At 38.7% G+C, this 20,324-nt stretch overlaps 1 protein-coding gene across 4 annotated transcripts in view; it reads left to right on the top strand.

Annotated features, from left to right (window-relative positions):
• ZNF608 (zinc finger protein 608) overlaps nucleotides 1-20,324 on the top strand; it is an 86,061-nt gene that overhangs the window by 37,770 nt on the left and 27,967 nt on the right. For all 4 annotated transcript variants that reach the window (XM_049794819.1, XM_049794818.1, XM_049794820.1 and 1 more), the window contains exon 3: nucleotides 1,295-1,550. In XM_049794819.1, the coding sequence (XP_049650776.1) occupies nucleotides 1,295-1,550 (256 nt within the window). The remainder of the gene's footprint in view (nucleotides 1-1,294; nucleotides 1,551-20,324) is intronic.

The raw sequence follows: 20,324 nt of genomic DNA, 5'->3' as shown, positions 1-20,324 counted from the left end.
TGGCCATGTGATGAAGTGAGCTGATCTGTGATACAAAGGGTATATAATACAAGGATAATACACTTTAGTCCTTTCTTCTCTTTGTGTCCCCATTTGCCAACTTGGCTTTAAAAGAAAGCAAAGTTACCATTGATCTACATTCAGATACATTTGAATAAAACCTAGATGACAACATACAGTGAGTCGTCATGTTTTTTTCTGTTGCGTCTTCTTACAGGGCCCAAAATTAAAAACAGCATAGACTTAAAAGATGTTTGATCATCTATTTGAAAGAAGCTAGAAAGCGGCCATTTTTAAAAAATCATTGGATTGAAGAATGATTTCTTGGTGTGATATCTACAATCCAGTGGGTCAAGTAAACATGGATTTTAGGTGGTTTAACTATTTGAGTGGGCACACTTATATCCTCATTTAGCTATCTTTTATGTGACAAAGGACCTTACGGCCACAGTAAAATACTGAGAACCCTCAGGCCAAATCTGTACACAGAAAATCTGCTACTGGGTATGTTGGAAGTCATATGGGAAAGATAACTTCTTCAGTTCATATATAGATATTGGCTCTGTGTGAATTGTCTGTGTAGAGACTGATTGTGTGGTAAGTTGTATTCTTCCAAATATGCATTTTGGAAACCCTGAGAAATTAGATAGTTTGAATAGATTCTAGTAGGAGTCCTCATCTGGTATTTCAAGTAGAAAGATGTAAATGTTATCTGTAAGCTGTTAGGTGGGTGATCCTAATGTATTTTAAATTAATGGATGACAAGAGATTATATTTGATGCCATATGGATATTAGAATTGTTCCAAGTGCTAATTTCTCTCCGATGCACATGAAAAAATGGCATTTATATGTCTTTGTACGGTCTTTATAAATGTTTTCCTTTAAATAGAAAATTAATCTCCCAGTTTGCAAAATTAATTTCCATCCACAAATCAGTCTCTGTCAGCACCAAGAAAAAAGTGACCTTATTCCTTGTTTTTAAAATTTACTATTATTTCTTATTAGCAGTCTATGACAACAGGAATAGTCTTGTAGAAACTTAGCAATTTGCCTTGTTTTAGCATGATAGGTATTTTTGTACTTAATTTTTCATGTGCAGCATTTGGGCTGATGTAAAAAAAATGAAACTCATAAGACTGAAATTACCTGTGATACACCAGATCCCTGCATACACAAATGCAGTCTCAGCAAAGTGGGCTTTTTTTTTTTTTTTTATCTCTCTCTCTCTCTTTTTTTTTTTTTTAAAAAAAAATCTCACAGCACCATTATAGTAAGTTTGTCTGTTGTTTTCAGGTTGATCCCCTGTTTACAGTGCCTGCACCTCCACCTCCGATTTCCAGCAGTATCACACCTCAGATTCTGCCTTCCTACTTTTCCCCATCTTCATCCAATATTGCAGCACCAGTCGAGCAGCTTTTGGTACGGACTCGCTCAGTGGGTGTAAATACTTGCGAGGTTGGAGTAGTAACAGAACCTGAATGCCTTGGACCCTGTGAGCCTGGGACCAGCGTGAACTTGGAAGGAATTGTGTGGCATGAAACTGAAGAAGGTAAATTGTTTTTTCATTAGGTTGGTTTGTCTGTGAGTATGTTAATGAGGAGGAAACTGCTGTATCTGCCTGGGTGCTAACTAAGGGCTTGCTAGCCTGTTGGGACACCATTATGTACAATGGCAGTCACAGCTTTATAGCTCAGCTAGAGAGTTTTTTCTTTTAAAAAGAAGTGGCAGATTTTTTATGATTTAAGTGACTATTTTCCAAATGACCTACCATGTAACCCCAGTTAACAACAGAATTGTTTCCTATTGCTATATAGAGAAAAGCATATGAAGAAATAACTAATAGAATAGCATAAATGTGCTACTTAAATATACATCATGACGGGGGTATATATAATGGAAGTAGATGTATGAATAGTTTAGATGAAGACTTAGAAAGCAGAATATTTTGGAATTCAGATACTTTGATCAAAAATGCCAGCATTAAGTAACAATAGAAGCCCCAGAGACCCCTCAGAAATTCAATTTAATGTGATTATTGTTTGCATTTTGGTTATTTGAAACATGCTTTAAGAGGAAAGTATTCTTGCTGGAAGAGAAGTGTTCCATCTGGTGAAGAAGTGCTATCTAAACCAGAGTGATTTCTTTAATATCCTTTAAAGGCATTTGGCCAAGTAGGAGTGTTGGAGAGCTTTGGGGAATACTAAACGTTGATTTGCTATGATTTAGAACAAAGAAAGTAGGAAGAGGATTATCCTGTGATATGCAGATTTTTCCATTTTGGTTTTCAAAAGCTCATTATTAAAATAACAGCTTTCTCCTGTTAATGCTAAAAATACTGCATGTGTACACTGAACTTCTGCAATTTTTGGTGTAATAATAGTGGATTTCTCCAGTTATAGCTGCTTGAGAGTCTTCCTGTGATTGTTCTTATGTTTGTTTTGAGGATTATTTAATTTTTAGTGACCTACCTCCTCAACAGTGAAACCAAGATTATTTACAAACGGATATAATGAAAGAATACAGCAGTGCATTGCTCCATGATAAATCCTGACATCCTTTGGACATACGCACAACAGCACTTGGTCCTTTGCAGTGATATATAAGGCCTCACCAAAGCGCTCTACACTGTCCTCTCAAAAATCAATAGAGAGAGTCAGATTTACTTGCCTTTATATGCTTTCATCCATCCATCTCTCTCTCTGTATGTCTACAGCAGATTCATAAGGTAGATTGATCCTTTTAGATTGTTTTTAAAGCACAGTATAAATTCTGTTTTAAAATATCCCTGCAGAGATGACTGCCCTTAGCAGCTCCAATCTTCTTTAACTGGCCTGTATTAACCAGTTGGAATGTGTGGGCGTTAACTGTGTTGACATGAAGGAGCGGTAGCTGTTAATAGTGTTATTCTTGCTGAATAAACTAAACTTCTGACCCCCACTGAATTTAAGAAGCTTGCCTTGTTAAAGGTTTGGCACCAGAAATGAAGTATTAAAAAAAAAGTGCATTCTGGTCGGGATGACATTCCATTTACCAGTTTCTCAGCACTCTACTGGTTTAAAAACTCTTCTTAGTTAATAGAAATTAACTCCCTCAACCTGTTCCAATTTTTCTAGAACAGTTTTCTGAAACACCTCAGCGTTCAATGATGGCATGTTTGAGTGAAATGGTTTTGAATATGCCTGTTTTCACAGCTTTACAAATACTGTTTGGCAACACTACAGCTATGAGTGACTACAATAATAGGTGAAATGGGATTCTAATATACTCTGGAAATATAGCTAGAATGTAGATTAAGAGACTGAAGATAATTGAGATGATTTCATATTGTATGGTTTATACTGTGCTCTTTGTGTTTTACAGTTTCAGACCCTGCTGACTGAAGAAAATAACATAAATTTTACTCTGGTTTTCCCAGTGTTCACAATCAACACTGTATTATGAAAAATGAGTTCCTAATGATAATTTTTGCATTTTAATTAAGTTTTGACGTTTGGGGCATACATATATGTATATATTTAGCTGTTTTCAAGTTCTCTGACATGTTCATGAAAGCAGCTATATAGCAGCTTGCATGAAGCCATTTCTGCCAAATTTTAGAAAACAGGGTGCAGATGGGCCTTCTATTTATCTTTAACAGAAGGAAGATTATCAGATACTCGTTTTCTCCAGTTATGATTTTGACTTTAATTAGGCCAGAACATGACCTTTCCTAAATTGGTGTAAATCCACAATACTCTAACTGCAGGCTTTGTAATTGGTGACATCTAAAACCATCTTGATGTTCATAATGACCAACTGAATTACAGATTTCTTTTGTGATGCCCATATGTTTCATTCATACTCATTCCCGTCACTGCTTTCCAAAACATAATAAAAACACACATGCAAACTGACATCTATCTAGCTGTCTATATAACCGATAACTTTTTAACATAAAACAATTCTAAGAAGCTAAGGTATGAAAATTTCTGACCTTGCCTGGTGTTTTGAGATACTTTAATTATTTTGTATCTGATTTAGCCATTCTGTATGATGAGTTGTGAGGTGATTAGAACAGGTTTGTAGGATGTCTGCATACTCTATGGCATATGGGAACTATGAACCAAATGTGCTGCCGAGCAGCGTTCATATGCTGCAGCAACTAGCTGTGGGAATGCAAATACAGAAAGGATGTGGTGATCATGTTATTATAGTAAGAATAGTACAGTGAGTAGAGAAAGATGAAATCAGGTAGGTTATGTAGAACTCATTATTAAATGTAATACATGCTTTATAGAGGAGAAGGCATATACATCCATATTTTGAAGGTTTTTGGTATCTGAAATAACCAGTTTTAGGAATGCTACACAAGTTGTCACCTTCTGTTGCATTTGTTCTTCAAGGTCAGAAAAAAGATGATTGGTTTTATTAGTCATATTTTTAAGATAATTACCTCAAAGGAGAGGAAAAAAAGCAGCACTGCATTTCAGACAAAACTGTGGCAGATCAAAGACAATGTTTTTACTACAGCTCTTTTCATTTATTCCACACCAATCTATTCAGTTGACTTGATCAGCAGATTTAATGAATCCGACCATTTTTCCCAGAGTGTTTCAGGTTTAAGCCATGTAGAGGGAAGCTGGCATCTGAAGTCTGTCACATTTTATTACAGGGCATTGTAACTAACCATAGCTGGTTACTAGTATAATTGACTGAGACTGCTGTTTATCACCTGGGTCTCAGTTAACGCTACTAAGTTGTGCAGTGTTTAATTTCTACATATGTATGCTGTAGGCATTTTCATCTGCATAATGACCTTGTCTGGATACGACTTGATAATGTGTCCAAAGTGGTGGTAGCAGCTGTAGAGCAGAATATTGGAGGAACTAGTTGACACCACCCTGTAGTAGTGGAATGAGAAAAGGTTATGGGCAGGTCAGCCTGTAAGCTGGCAGCTGATGCGGGTATTTGACACCAGAAACTACCATCCACTAACAGTTAAAGTCCTTCACAAAAAGCAGCTTGGTAGTGTTATTGGAGTGTATTTTTTTGTTTGGTTCCTCTGATACTCTGGGGAACAGCTGCTAAAAGTCTGTATTTCTATACTCAGAAATAAGGTTTATGTAGAATCAGGTACTTGGTAAATTGTGTAATTATCTTCTGGGAAAACAGTTTTGAAGAGAGCAGTAATTGTTTCTTACTGCCTGGAGGAAATAAAAATGACCCAGAAAAAAGGGAAATCACCAACCAACTTTCTAAACTGCTTAGAGCTTGCTTCTTTGTTCAGTTTCTCACACGCAGTTGCCCTGGGTCATGTCCTGGTTTTGGTTCTGCATCAGTAGCAGAGTCTGCCTTTAGATGTGGGAAGCACTAGTTCTGATGATGTCTTGTTTGAAAACTGTGTAGGAGACAGCCATCCATCACCTTGCTGCCTTTGTGTGCAGAACAACCTGTTCTACATGCAGTGTTGGAGTTCTTGCAATGCTGCACTGACATTCTTCCTCTTTGTGCAGTTTGGGTACAACTTGCTGTTGTTGTTCAGTAACAAATAATGGGGAAATGAGTTGTATTTTTTAAAGTGTCCTGTTATCAGGGTTAACTTGTTGATTTTTATAACTTGAGACTGGTTGTCAAAGATAAGAAATAGGAATCTGCTGGATCTCAGCAATCTGATGAGATCATCTCCAGGGTATTTCGAATTTATTCTAGCATCAGTTCTGACACTATTTTGCAGAAATTTTCAATAGACAGGAGAACACTTAGATGACAAAGAGGCTCTTGGTTGTGTGTGGGTTTCCCAGCCTGCCATGTTTGCAACTAATATGCATAGATGTTGTTTTGAAAACTTAGCTGTTGCACAGAGCTGATGTGGATTCCTCCCTGCTTTACCATGTGATGTTAGTTTTGCAAAAACTATTTTAAAAGAACAGTCTGTTTTAAATGTCTTTGGTTATATATGTGTTTGTACCTGTGTGTATAAGTAAGGGTGTGTATGTGTCTATAGGAATAGAATGAGAAGAATGAGAAGTAGTCTGACTGCCTCCAGTTCCCCTTAGCAATTTTTGTGGTTTAACAACCACATTTTCCTACTTTCACAAATACAAAGGCATGGTGAAACAATGAATCTTGTAATGTTGAAAGCCGTGTCAAATATGTAAGTACACAAATACAGAAATTAGAGATTTAAGAAAAATCTGTTTTATCAAAGAACGTTACAATAATTCATAGAAATTAGATCAACATGATTGAATCACACTGTTGTCTTGAGCTCAGGCAAGGTTTATAGAGAGAAGTAATATCCTTTATTAAACCGAGTGATACAGTTGTAAAAACCAGGTAGGCTTCCAGACTGGGTGCATTTATATTCTATCCGTTCTGTGTGATGTAGACCATTGACTTGCTGATACAGGAAGCAGTGGTTTATTATTGTTAACCACCATATTCAGTTCAGAACTGAAAGATAGTGGATGTTTTTATAGGAGAGAAGCATAAAGATATCCATTGCTCAAAAATCAGGCTTTGTTATGTCCATGTTACAGAGAAGCGGTTTGTGCAGGAGATAGGGGTTTTTTGCTAGCTACAATAACAGAACACTTAAAATCCAGCTATTTTCTACTGTTGTGTGAGTTATCTGCCAACCAGTATGAATGTCAGCCGGTATTAAAATGTCATCTGTTCAGAAAAAGCCTATACATCTGTTTATATTTTGAGATGTTATGTTTAATTTTTCCTCTTTCTACTACTGTCTGTGATATCAGACCCAGTAAATCAATGGATTTAAGGAACCCTGAGATAGGTGATTCTTTATAGACCTCCACTGTCTGTGATATCAGACCCAGTAAATCAATGGATTTAAGGAACCCTGAGATAGGTGATTCTTTATAGACCTCAACTGTCTCATTATCTAAGGCACTTTAAGTCTGACACTTAGTACGCATTACTCAGAAACTTCTAGCACAAGAGAAATGGGCTGTATCTCACAATGGGAAGCTACAGGCTTGCATAAAATGTTTGTGGTTTATGGAAGCTCTACCTACTTTACAAAAAGAGTTTGGGAGATTGTACTTTGGGATGTACACAGACTATCTGAGAAAAGTTTTAAGAGTTTAACGTTACAGGATTCAGACTGTTAGAGGGATTTAGCTGTAGATACACTGAGGTTTGTTGGGTATGAGGGGCCTTTTTGACGATCTCAACAGTTTGCCGGACTGTATCAGTGTATGCACTTGTTCAGGGACATAAATTCTGACACTGCCCTGTAAATGTCTTCTGCAGTGTTTCTTGTGCATTTGTTCGAAACAAATGGTGCTGGCCGGTGTTAGGGGGAAGGAGTGGGCTAGATGGACTGCTTGGTCAAAGCCAGTATGGCAGTAATTTATTTTTTGATATATTTTATTGCTATAACACAAAATCTTTGTGCTGAGAGAACCAAAAAGGAAACTGTTTTTGACTAAATCATAGAATCCTTTAGGTTGGAAAGGACATTTAAGATCATTGAGTGCAACCCTTAATGTAACACTGCCAAGTCCGCCGCTAAACCATGTCCCTAAGCACCACATCTACGCAACTTTTAAACGCCTCCAGGGATGGTGACTCCACCACTTCCCTGGGCAGCCTATTCCAGTGCTTTACAACCCTTTCAGTGAAGAAATTTTTCCTAATATCCAATCTAAAGCTCCCCTGGTGCAACTTGAGGCCATTTCCTCTCATCCTATCACTAGTTATGTGATAGAAGAGACCAGTGCCCACCTGGCTACAACGCCCTTTCAGGCAATTGTAGAGAGCGGTAAGGTCTCCCCTCAGCCTCCTTTTCTCCAGGCTAAACAACCCCAGTTCCCTCAGCTGCTCCTCATAAGACACTGTCACACACAACCTTCAATTTCCCAACTAGACAACGTCTTGTAGTCTATTTGATACTGTTTTCATTTAAAATAAATGAAGCAAATAGTAATTTTAGAGCCCCCCCTGTATCCACAGAAGCCCCTTAAAATGGTTTTAGACCATTGGGGGTGTCTCTTATGAACCAGGTGTACATGGTTGAGTTGATGTGGCTTTAATGAGTTGCCATGAATCAGCTGGGCTATGATAACCAAATCTTTGCAGGCTCTGTGTTCACAGCAATCAGTAGATAAATCATGTTGGTATAAACCGCTACAGTGAAGGAGAAATGCAAAATAGGTTATGGATGTTTCCTTCTCGCAGAGCTCTGTGTCAGCTGGGAGATACTTTGACCTCCTTGAGTTTAATTCTGATTCTTTTACAAAGCACTCCTTTTTCCAGAAATGTTCAATTAGTCATTCATTTAAACAGTAATTTAAGTTTAAAGCTGTTTGTCTACGTGATGGAAAGCATCACAGATCAGTGAAGATCAGTAACAGAAAAAGAAAAATATGAGGTGAAAACAGAACCGCTGAAATTTCCAGGCAGTCTTACTACAGGGAAGGTGAGCTAGTTCATCACCTCTTCCATTCCTTCCCAGCACCATTGCTTCAGAAGATTTTTGAAGACTGCAGACCACCACTGGAAGGAAAGCACTTAGGAAATTGGTGTAAAGATGCTGTTAAATGTTAAATTTGGCATTTAAATGCTAGTGTTCCTCCTTGAATGTATACACTACACATGGCAGGGTCTAACTAGTGGTAGTCTTAAGAGAGGCTGTATATCTCTGTGGCATGGAGGGATCAGTGATTTGTGTACTGCCTAGTACTTGTCTTGTTGCTTCACTGTTACAGATACAGATGCAATGCTGAGCAGAGCATAGCCACGGTACAGTTGCAATAACTGAACAAAAATATCCAAAGTGTCTTATTTAGCCAGCGTAGTAATGGCTAGCTTATCTGAAGGGACCTGGCAAATGCCACATTATACAGCTCAGTGAGAAGACTGTGTGCAACTCTTTTGCTATAACCAAAAGCAGAGAATGAAAAAACCTAACAAATTCCAGACAGTGCTTACATAAAAAGCTGTATATTGCCAGACTGCTACAGAGGAAGACTCCCTGCGCTGCTTGTACATACATAGAAAATTATCCCTTTTACAAACAAGCATATGGGGGCAGGGAGGGTGCATAGAGAAAGGAAGGAGGATAATTGAGATTGGAAACATTTGCTTGGAGCTATTTAAATGTGAAACTGAGCCTGCTCAAGCAGTGAGGTTATGAACACTGAAAGAGTTGCTTTAAGAAAAGCAACAGTTTTGAGCATTTACTGCTCAAAAGCAAAATTTCAATAGCAGCAGATTGCTTAGAAATGAGACCATTCGAGTACAAAATACTTGCAACATGTGGTGTTTGGATTTGTAGATAGCAGGGGGGAGAGATGACTGCTAATGAAGAAAGTGTGTATGCGTGCAAGTGTTTTCTTACTAAAATACTACTGGAGTAAGGAATGAAAGCACAACTGAAATGGTATCTTTAACTGGTGTGGTTCAGGGATTAAACCACTTACTTAAAGATGTTCTCACAGTCACTCTAATCTTGTACATTAACTAGTTAGGACAAGCTGTGTCTTCCAGTTTTGTTACACTCCTAAGTATTGCTAGTCTTCTCCAGTGGTGAATGAGAGGTTCTCTTAGTTGCTGGACTGTATGTTTTCACTGATACAGATTAATATCAATTTAATAAAATAACTCCCCCCCCCCTCCCCCCCGTGTTTCAGGCTACATAGTGAAAAGCTACTTTTGGCATTGGGACTAACTTGACTGTGTAAGATCAGTGGCTGACCTAACATCCAGCTTTTCATTTTTTAGAATTATTGGAAACTTACATTGTGTTACCCTGAGGGCATACTCGTAATTCTTTCCAGTTATTACTGATGTGGTAGTAACTAGCTCCTAGTCTGGAACTCCTGGTGACCAGAGGCAATCCAAAAAGGAGAAGGAAAACCTCAGCTTAAGAATTTTGAACAGTGAAGACTTCTTTGGCCTCCAGGGTTACTGAAAGATTACAGCTTGTATTTTTGTTCTAAAAGAGGGAGACAGGAAAGGTAGAGGTTGAGGGTGAAGACAAAGAATATAAAAAAAGAAAAGCTCAAGGGAAATAGCTTTCTTGATTTAGACTGAAAAACTAGGTCTAGATTTATTAAAGCTCATGTTGCAATGGAAACCACAGTTGAGGTTCATCAATTTTATATCCCCAAATGCCATGAGATTTAGGGGAAAAAAACCCAAAAACATCTGGGATGAAAAACAAAAGGCCAATAGTAGAGCACTTTGCTTTAATTCTGGTTTCGGTTTGTTTTTGGGTTTTTTTTGGTGTGTGTTGTGTTGTTTGGTTTTTTTTTTTAAGGAGTATCAACTAAAGCAGAAACACTTTTATGTCCATCAGAATCAACATTGGTTTGTATTTACTAGCTGTGAATTTAAATCTCAAAGAATTTTTAAGGGGATGTAGCTATGGAAGTAAAAGGCCATTGAATTAATTTTTAAGGGCAAAATTTATTATCCTTGTTAAAAATTTAATCAGAATTAAAAAAAGACTATTTAAGGAAAGCCTTCTTTTCCCTTGCTTTTTTTGTTTGTTTGTTTTAATAGAAGTCAGTTACTTGTTAAGCTTAGTTGGGAAGTTTACTAGGGCTTTGCTTGGGGTGGTATTTGAGTGTATTTAAGTGATTTTGTTTTGTTTGAGTTTTGTTGTTGTTGTTTCTATGTGATCCTTAACAGGCAGATCAGGCCATTTGCTTCTTTCTAGTGACTTAGCCAATACTATAAAGATCTCCATTAATAAAATGGAACTGAAGTTAGTTGTCAGTAGAAGACAGTTGTGTAGCCGGTCCTTAACACTGAGGACAAGTATTGTGGAGAATCGGTTTCAAGCAGAGGCAGTTCCAGATCAATCTTAAATTACTTTAGAGGTGTTTTTTTTCCCCAGTCACTTAAACTTCTGCATTTAAGTAGGTTCAAACAAGTAATTACGTTTTACTGCCTGTTTACTTTCCCCTACAGTGACTGAACTTCTACTTCTTAACCTTCCATTCATATAGAGCTGGCTTTTGTGGATCTTTTAAAGCCTGAGGCTATGTGACCCCCTCTACTTGGGAGATTTTAGAAACAGAAAGAAGAGTCTCAGGTTTCACTAAAGGAGCTGTTTTCCTTAGGGAAGAGATAAGATGATGTTAACTTTTAGCAGACTATGACTTCTAATGTGTGTTACAGATTTTTTTTTAAAAAAAGCTTACTTTTTACATTATTCTCTACATTTTTCTTTAAGTGCCGAACGTTATGACTGTAGGTTCCGTGTTTTCTGAGGAAGTTTTGCAATGAATTAGTATTTGCTTTTTGAGACATTTCGTTCAAACCAAACCAGTACAAATTTGCCTGCATCCAAGCCAGCTTCATCTAGAAGAACCACTGGCTATTGGTAGACTTTATTTAGCTTCAGAGTAAGAAGCAACACTGGTTACAAGCCTGAGCAATTAAAAAAAACAAAGAAAAAAAAAAAAAAGATTGTTCCTGGGTTGCAACGATTCCCAGCTAGGGACCTGTATTTAGAGGTGATCCCACCTGAACTAAGGCCAGTGGAGGCTACTGACGTTCATTATGTAATGGTGTTGTTGAATTCTGAAAGAGAGGATGACATGTCAGCACAGTTTGCATGCACTTGAAAAAGCCTTTTATTTTTCCGTTGTTGTATAAAGGAAGGAAAAAGTTTTCCTTGGTAGCCTTATAAAAATTGACGATTCAGTATTTTTAAGCACATCAGACTGTGTGACTCTTAAGTGGCGGTATAGTTTAGTTCTTTGTCAGTAGCCAATTTCTGAAGTTTTCCAACTTCACCAATTATTTGCAAACCCCAGCCAGGCCCCTGTTCTTGCAGAACAGGGGGCTACTTTAGAGGGGAGTGAAAGATCTTGGTTTTGAAACATAGTGACATAGTAGTTTGTTTCTCATTAAACTGGCTAGTCAGGATTCGTTAGAAACAGATTTAGTCAGGAAAGTGTTCAAACGTAGTTCTGGTGGGGAGGGAAAAGGCGGCAGCGAAGTTGTCCTCACAAGTGCTGGTGGAAGGCTGAGATCTCTCCACAGTGCTTCTGACTTTGGCTGATCCAGCGTGTGAGGGCAGAGCCATTCTGTGAACCGCACGCATTTTCTTCCAGTCTAGTTCTTTTGGAAACTTCTCACAAGAAATCTTCACATCGTACCTGAGAGTTGTCTCCTAGATTTTGTGTGTGTGCATCCCAAAAGCTGTGCAGACTGGCTTCTTTGCATTTTCCTTTCTCCAGCACTTGCAGTCCTGCTGGCCTCAACCGCTGGGCTGCTGCTATACCAAGGTAGGGCTTCTTGCTGACCAGGGCAACTGCAGATGCCAGCAGGCTTGAAACAGATTTTGAATGACTACACCTCCCCTGCAAACAACTTCCTATTGACAGTGGGAATGAAGTTGTGTAGCGTTTTAGTCATTTATTTCATGATAACCAGTCTGGAGCTTTTGCTGTAAGAACTGATGGGCAGTTTTTCCCTCAGATGAAGATTAAAGGTGGCACAGAGGTTCAGATTTCCCAACTGATGGTGCATTTTTATGAAACGTGAACTAAAAGTCTAAGGCTGTTTCTTCTTATCTTGATTTTGCCCCACACCAGTGGCACATGAAATTAGTAAAAATAAGGGGGAGGCGGCGATGACACACTCTTCAGGGGTGGGAGTAAATCTGTGCTTGGTTTTGCTTCAAGGTAGTGGGTGGTGATTGGGTTACAAATGGTTCTGTTGGTCTAGACAAGCAAGTGACAGGAAATAACTTAGAGAAAATGTTTTTGTATCCCCAAAGCATTATCTTCAAGGAGCACAGTAAGTAATGCTGTTGTGAAAAGAAACCTCCATTTGGACAGACAGCTTGATGCAGGCAAAGCTGCTAATTTGTTTTCAGCTTCAAGGAGATTTAGAGTCTTTGCATCTTTGGCAGTAACACACAATGTAATTGTTTCCGTTCTCCTTAATCATCAGTCTAGCTGCATTGGCTTAGTGTAGCTAGGAAAGGCTGGAATGCTGACTGAATTAGCTGCACCAGATAGCTTTTCCTAACAGGAGAGGAGTTACTCTGGGACTCTTCTGACTTTCTAGTATGTGAGGAGAACACTTGCTGTTCTTTTCATGATTACATCTAGTTGAAGAAACCCTTTTGCACAGAAAGGAAAATGAATTGTTGAGTATGAAAAGGAGGTGACAATTAATCTTCTTACACTGGCAATGTTACTCCGTTATTAGGCGCTCTCTGTAAATAACAGCTTTGCTTTCATCTGTTTCTGCCTCTGTCTTCCAGAAAAGTAATTTTGTAACCCTAGAATTTTTAAATACTTTAAAAAACCTAACTGTGCATCAGGAGATTGTGTGCATTCCTGTTACTCAGTTTGGCAATGTTTGTGGGTAGCAGCTGCTTACACTTTTGGAGTACGTGCCATTAACATACCACTGGTATAAACCTAGCTCAGTTCACCAAAAATACAATCTTCAGAGAAGGGATATAGCATATCATTGAGCAGTTAAATTATTTAGTCAATCCAGTGGTTAAGCTTGGGTCAGCTTTGAAGGGTAAATTTCATTGCTGGGATACATTCTTGGCTATGAGTGAATGCATGAATAATCTTTCTTTGAACCTTAAGATGCACAATGGACACAATAACTTTTGAGTTGAACTCTTGAGAGTGGGCTGATTTATGGGCAGCTGTTGAAAGTGCTCCTAGTCAAATTATTTTTTCATCTGTGAAGTAGAAACCTGTAGTATATTAATTACTGTATACCATTGCAATGGTAGACAGACAAAAGCTGTTCAAGTCTTTGCTATGTTTTTAAATTCATAGATTAAAAGAAAAAGTAATGATTTTGACATGGTACACTGCCATAAAGTGAGAATGACTTGTCAGGGCTCCAGCAGACAAATCACTGAAAGCGTTATTGGCCTCAACTGCTCAGCCAGTTGATCTGTGTAAGTTACCTCCCATTTAGCAGAGGCAACAGCAGGGATTGTGTGCTCCCCAGTGCCAGCAAGTTCACAGGCCTACGTAAGCCAGCACTAGTTTCATTTACATTAATGCTGTGATTGCAGGTGACCAAGGATCTGACACACATTTGTTTCTACTTTCCCTGCTCCAAGGGCTGTAGCCTCAAGCAAAGGGCTGGGGCAGATGTACAGGAGGGGGTAGCATCACCCATTACATCAAGATTTGGCCAAGTTTATCTGCTGGAGGGCTTAGTTTGCTAGAAGCATCAAGAGAGGTCTGTTCTGTGATCAGCAATAGTGGCTTGGCACAGCACGTTTTCAGTGCTGAGGGAGGAGGAAACTGGTTTTGTCTCAGTACCTATTTCTGAGCTATTGTGTCTACATTGCACAGTGATAGGAGGTTTACTGATTGTCGTAATGTATTCTGCATTATTAAAATCGTGCCATGGAAGTTGTTTTTTAGGGAGTTTTGAGAATTAATTGCAGAAGGAGCAATTTGATTTTATTTTCTTTCAGTTAACAGGCCAAGCAGATGGGAAAGCAGACCTGGAGTAGTTTTGCTGGCTGGCTGCCACGATTCTGTAAATTTTGATTTGCGTGGATATGTAACAGTTTTATTTTTCCCTTTTTGGAAATGTATGCCTGTAAGTCTTGGGGAAATTAATAGTTGGTTTCCTGTGAAATGTGCACTTGTAAAACAAATGTTGTAGCAATGTGCCATGCAGACCCTGTGTTGTGTCAATTAGGAAGTGTGACATCAGCAAACTCCATAGGCTGTCAAAGGCTAAAGCACTTTTCAAAGCATCATTCCTTCACAGCTCTCCAGAGAAAGGATTAAAAAATGACAGAAATTTGAACTGCAGTTCAGTACAGTTTTATTGTTTGCCTTTGCCACTCAGAAGTGCAGGTTTGTAATTCTACTCAAATGAGATTTTTAATGTCATTTGACCTTAGACTATTTTGTATTTGAAATTAACAAGGCATTCAAATTTGCAAAATCTGTATTAACAACTAAGTGTGAGTTGATCAAAACTTGGTAATCTTAAATTTAACATTCCAGAAGAGGAAGGATGAAAAACACAACTCAAGTTTCACCCTTGGTCTGTCTCCCCTTCACTTCTTGCTACTCCCTGCACCTCCATACCAGAATGACCTGCAAGAGAAGAGTTAGTTAAGCATTTATTAACTATGGTATTGATGATGACATTGCCACTAATTACATGCCAAGAGGGTTACATTTAACAGTAAAAAATGCTAGGGATTTAAGCACATGGCTGACAGCCTGGGTCATAGTTCTTTTTTTGTAGCTTTTTCCCTGGAAATTTAAAGAACTCAGATTCTCACTATTCAGCACTTGAATCTTCGAGATCAAAAGGCCTTTCCTTCAAAGAGTTTCATGTTGTTATTTAAATGGTAATTGGCTCTATCCTCAGTTTGACTGCGAGCATTTTAACTTTACTAGGTTTGGGATTTTCATTATTTTCAGTTCTGTGCTTCTAATGGAGGAGGTGATTTGGGGAATGACAGAGATTAATTGCAAAGTTGAAAGCTAGTTACAAGTGACAAGAGTTGATAACTTTTGGGAAGGCACATAGACTATTTGAGCAACATGTGTTTCATAACGAATGATTTTGCTGCTGTAATAATGCCTCTTCTTTACTGGTGACTTACAGCTGGAGTAGTTCCTCAATGACAGGTGAATGTTTCTGTATAGTGTGGACTATGAAGTAGACATAAACTATGGGTTTATTAAACTATTTGCCTGCAAACTTTTGGTTCAATACAGTACTCCCTGGAGAGAAGGTCACGGCCATGAAACTGATCTCCATGGTGGCAGTGCTTGAAGAGTAGTAATCTTTGATGAATACTTTCTACTGTAATGTTCAATACTTTCTGGTGTAGAAAAAGTTATGGTCCCATGATGTTTTTAGGAGACAGAACCAATATTTTGCTTTAATGCCTGATCACTCCTTGCTGAATTGGACTTCTTTCTGTTCCTCTCTTGTAAAGCCTGTTACCTTCAGCTGTCAGTATGACAAAGAAACATGAAAACTGCTATCCTTGTTATCCAGGAAAGGCTAAAATACATTTACAAACAAATGTATTGCTATATGATATCGCTATCATTGAAGTAAACTGCTGTTGAAGAGCATTGAAGAGCAAGATGAGACAGGATTGTATTTCCTGTGCTTGGTGACTTGGTTTTCATTCTGCTGGGGTTGGGGGTGTGTGGGGTGTGTGTGTGGGGGGGTGTGTGTGGAACAAAAGACTCTTGGGTATAATTACTGCTGAAGTGGCTCAGCTGTATTCAGGATTCAAATGTCTTCGTGGTAAACATTAAACAAGAACCTGCAGGCCTGGGTGAGAGAAACAAACAGATGAATGTGACAGTTTTCAAAATGCAACAATTCAATTTATATGTGTAAGGGAAAGAGGCATCTGAGGAGTCTACAGAGGGTCTTTGTATTGGTGATGTAGCACGAAGGACTGCATTAAGAATCTCTGCTGTTTAGAGGTATCTTCCCATTCACATGTTCATTTTCTACCGGCTTCAGACCACCCAACATCACATCTAACCTGCAGCCTTTTTTTCCTGCAGTTTCTTTCTTCCCCTCCCCCAAATGTATGGTGCATGTGTATTCATGTTTTTGCTTTCTGTTCACGGAGGTATCCAGCTGGGAAAATATAGTGTGTACAATACTCTCTGCCTTCAACTGACATTTCTCATAAATTGCAATAGAAACACTGCTATCAGCAGCTTAATAGCAGGTAGAATACAGCTCTACATATCAAGTCTCAGCAGGACACAGAAACTATGGTTACCGAATTTCCAAAGAGAAAGGATTGGGAGGGAAGTTTTTTATAGAAGAGTAACTGGGGGAGGGGGGGGACAGACGGACGACATTTGAAATGGTTTCATTGAAAGCTGCCTTTCTGAAAAAAAAGGCTTATAGGGGCTGACTCAGTGGCTTCAGCATTTGCTTTTTGCTGAATTGTTGTTTTAGAAGACCTCACAAGAGGTTTCTATTAGAAGTAGTGCAAAAAAAGCAGTGCAACAGTCTTTCCTCTTTGGTCCTTAAAAAACCTACCCTCCTTACGCATTCCTTAAAATACTTTTTGAAACATACATAATAAACTGCTGCTGTAGTATAAGGTTTTTATGACAGAAAGTCTGGGTCAGCCACGGTGCATTTATGCAGGAAGTACCGGTTTGGTGGAAATAGACTAGTAAATAGCATTACGTTCCTAATCACAGGATTTAATAAGTTTTCCATTTTGCCCCCAGCTCTATTGAAACCCAAATCTTGACTGAAGAAGGTCAGCATACATTAGAAAATATATCACAATATGGAAATAAATTAATTTAGGATTTGGGGGGGGTGTTGTTTGTTTTAGTTGGTTGTTTTGGGGAGGGTATTAAGTCAGATGAGATCTGTTTCTCACAGGTTGCTCTGTTCTTTCTGACCAAGACAGAAAGGACAGGAAAAAATGATCTTAATTTGTGGCAAGAGAGATTCAAGTGAGACATTAGAAGAACATTTCTAACAGCAAGGATAATGAAGCTGTGGAGTAGGTTGTGTAGCAGCTTGTGGAGTCTTCCGTTAGAGGAAGATCTATGCAAACATTTTTCAGGATAGATGCTGACACTGCTTCAGAAGTAGGGACAACTTCTTGGGGTCCTCTCAGCTCTATAGTTCAATGTTTCTAAGAGCAGGATAGTTCGTAATTGATTTTGTTGGTTTTTTACTTCTCACACAGGGATTTCCTAGGAAATTAGGACACAGTGTGTCACCTTCCTTATTTTTTTAGATTTAAAATTAGTTGAACAGCATTAGTGAAATATTTAAAAATGGCAGTAAAAGGAAATTGTGCTGCCTAAGCCAGGGCTACACATAAATTATAGCAGACAGCTATTAATCAAGGGCTCAGGGGAACCAAATATGGAACAGAGAACAACTCTTTTATGGACAGCCTAGTAATGAAGAGACCAACTGTTGAATCTATACAGATGAAGGAAAAAGAAGGAGAGTGTGCAGGTACTCTTTGCTGGAAAGTTACCGCTATGTTTGGCTTAAGCTTTAATTTTTCATACCAATACCTATCTAGTAAATATCTCATAATTTTGAAGGATGCTTCTCCAGTAACCTTTGCTTTTCTGTAACGTAATCTTTTAAAGCTGTCTTATGAGGAATGAGGGAGGGCAGTGTTATAAACATAGTACAGCATATTGAGATCCAAGAATACCGTTGAGTCTGAGTGAGGCACATAAATAACACTAATCTTCCTTCTGTGAGGACAGCTGTTGGTTTCAGTTTGAAGAGTAATAAAGATATACTGCTCTTCTCCTTCAGTTTTTCAAACTATTTTCAATGGAATATTTTTCCAGTGGAAAATATGTATTAGCATTTTTGTTTGTTTGTTTGTTTCTTTGAGGGATATTCGTTGTATATTGAGTTTTGTGTGAAGAGAAGGGAAAAAAAAAACCCTCTTCAATGTCTCAAAGTTATGGCCAGTTATGTTTTATTTATGGCATCTGTAAGACAGTTGGCAGCAAGCCATAGAGACAGAATTTCACTCTTAGTCTTTCTGCTTTTCTCATTCTTTTCTCATTATTTCCTACCACCTATTGGTAATAGTATTTAAGATTTTCCTAGTTCTGTGTTGTTTTCCCTACAGCTAACTTTCCTGTGACAGAGAAGGAGTAATAGTGAGATTTACCAACAGTGTTCTTTTTGATTCATCATTCATTTGGTTTCTTTTTGCAGTCCTCCCTTGCACTCCTGAATTTTTATGAAGTCTGAAGATCTTGCTTGGTCAGCCATATAGTTTTGTCAAAGAACAGTCTTTACCTGTTTGATTATCTAATCATGAATCTTTTTGCCAGTGAGCAGCTGGCTTGCAAATACGTTACATTTCTCTTTGTCTAGAATCTCTAGAAGAGAGAATGTTTTCTCACAGACAACAAGAGAAAACCCCATGCTTCTCTAAAAATTATTTATGTAGATAGTTTACTAATCTCCCATTGAGAAGGCCTTGAAGAAAAGAGATCTTCAGCCAATAACAACCTAACTTTTGATTGTGCCTGCTACATTCTCTAGACAGGACAGGTGAGATGGTAGAATCAGAAAAAGAAGTTTAAAACAGTTTTATCTAGACACAAATTCATCCTTTATGTCTGCAGCAGCTATCACTGTGAATATCTGAATATCTGAAATCCAGAGCAAGTTGGAAGGTTCTCTGTGCAGTGTCTTTGCTTTCAAAGACAAAGACGAAAATTGACTCAAATCTTTTTGGAAGCATTCTGCCTTGACTGCCAAGGGACTGTGAAAATATGTAGGTGGGAAGTCCTTTGGAGAGAAGAAATTATCTTTATACTCTCTGAATGTTTCTCATAGTCTCCTATCAGATAAGAGTCTCCCATGCATGGATGTCTCTAGGCTCCTTTTCAGCAATTCCCAAATCTACAAGAAGTGGATATATTTTATCCCTAAAGACAGAAAGAGACAAAAATAGGTTTTAATTTTTCTAAAACAGTGGGTGTTGATCTGTGAAATTTAAAAGTACTTGAAATAAACTCAGTGGCTGCCATTTGGCATGGAATAATTTCTGAATCATAGAATCATTTAGGTTGGAAAAGACTTTTAAGATCATCGAGTCCAACCACCTTGTGCCCTGGAAACGTGAGGTGACGAGGTGGGTCCTGAAGAGCTTTTGGAGAAGAAATTTCTTGGAATTTGTTAGAATTTTGTAGAATCATTTAGGTTGGAAAGGACATTTGATCATTGAGTGCAACCGTTAACGTAACACTGCCAAGTCCACTGCTAAACCATGTCCCTAAGCACCACATCTACATGTCTTTTAAACACCTCCAGGGATGGTGACTCCACCACTTCCCTGGGCAGCCTGTTTCAGTGCTTTACAACCCTTTCAGTGAAGAAATTTTTCCTAATATCCAGTCTAAATCTCCCTTGCTGAAACTTGAGGCCATTTCCTCTTGTCCTATCACTAGTTACTTGACAGAAGAGACCAGCACCCACCTGGCTACAACCCCCTTTCAGGTAGTTGTAGAGAGCGATAAGGTCTCCCCTCGGCCTCCTCTTTTCTCCAAACTAAACAGCCCCAGCTCCCTCAGCCGCTCCTCGTAAGACTTGTGCTCCAGGCCCCTCACCAACTTGGTTGCCCTCTGCTGAACACGCTCCAGCACCTCAATGTCTTTCCTGTAGTGAGGGGCCCAAAACCGAACACAGCACTCGAGGTGCGGCCTCACCAGTGCCGAGTACGGAGGGGGGGTGATCACCTCCCTGCTCCTGCTGGCGACACTATTTCTGATACAGGCCAGGATGCCATTGGCCTTCTTGGCCACCTGGGCCAACTGGCCACCTTATGAACTACCTTAAAGGCTAGATACTAAAA

This window comes from Accipiter gentilis, chromosome Z, assembly GCF_929443795.1.
Source record: "Accipiter gentilis chromosome Z, bAccGen1.1, whole genome shotgun sequence".
Lineage (NCBI taxonomy): Eukaryota > Metazoa > Chordata > Aves > Accipitriformes > Accipitridae > Astur > Astur gentilis.
This window is presented reverse-complemented; position numbering and strand designations above follow the sequence as displayed.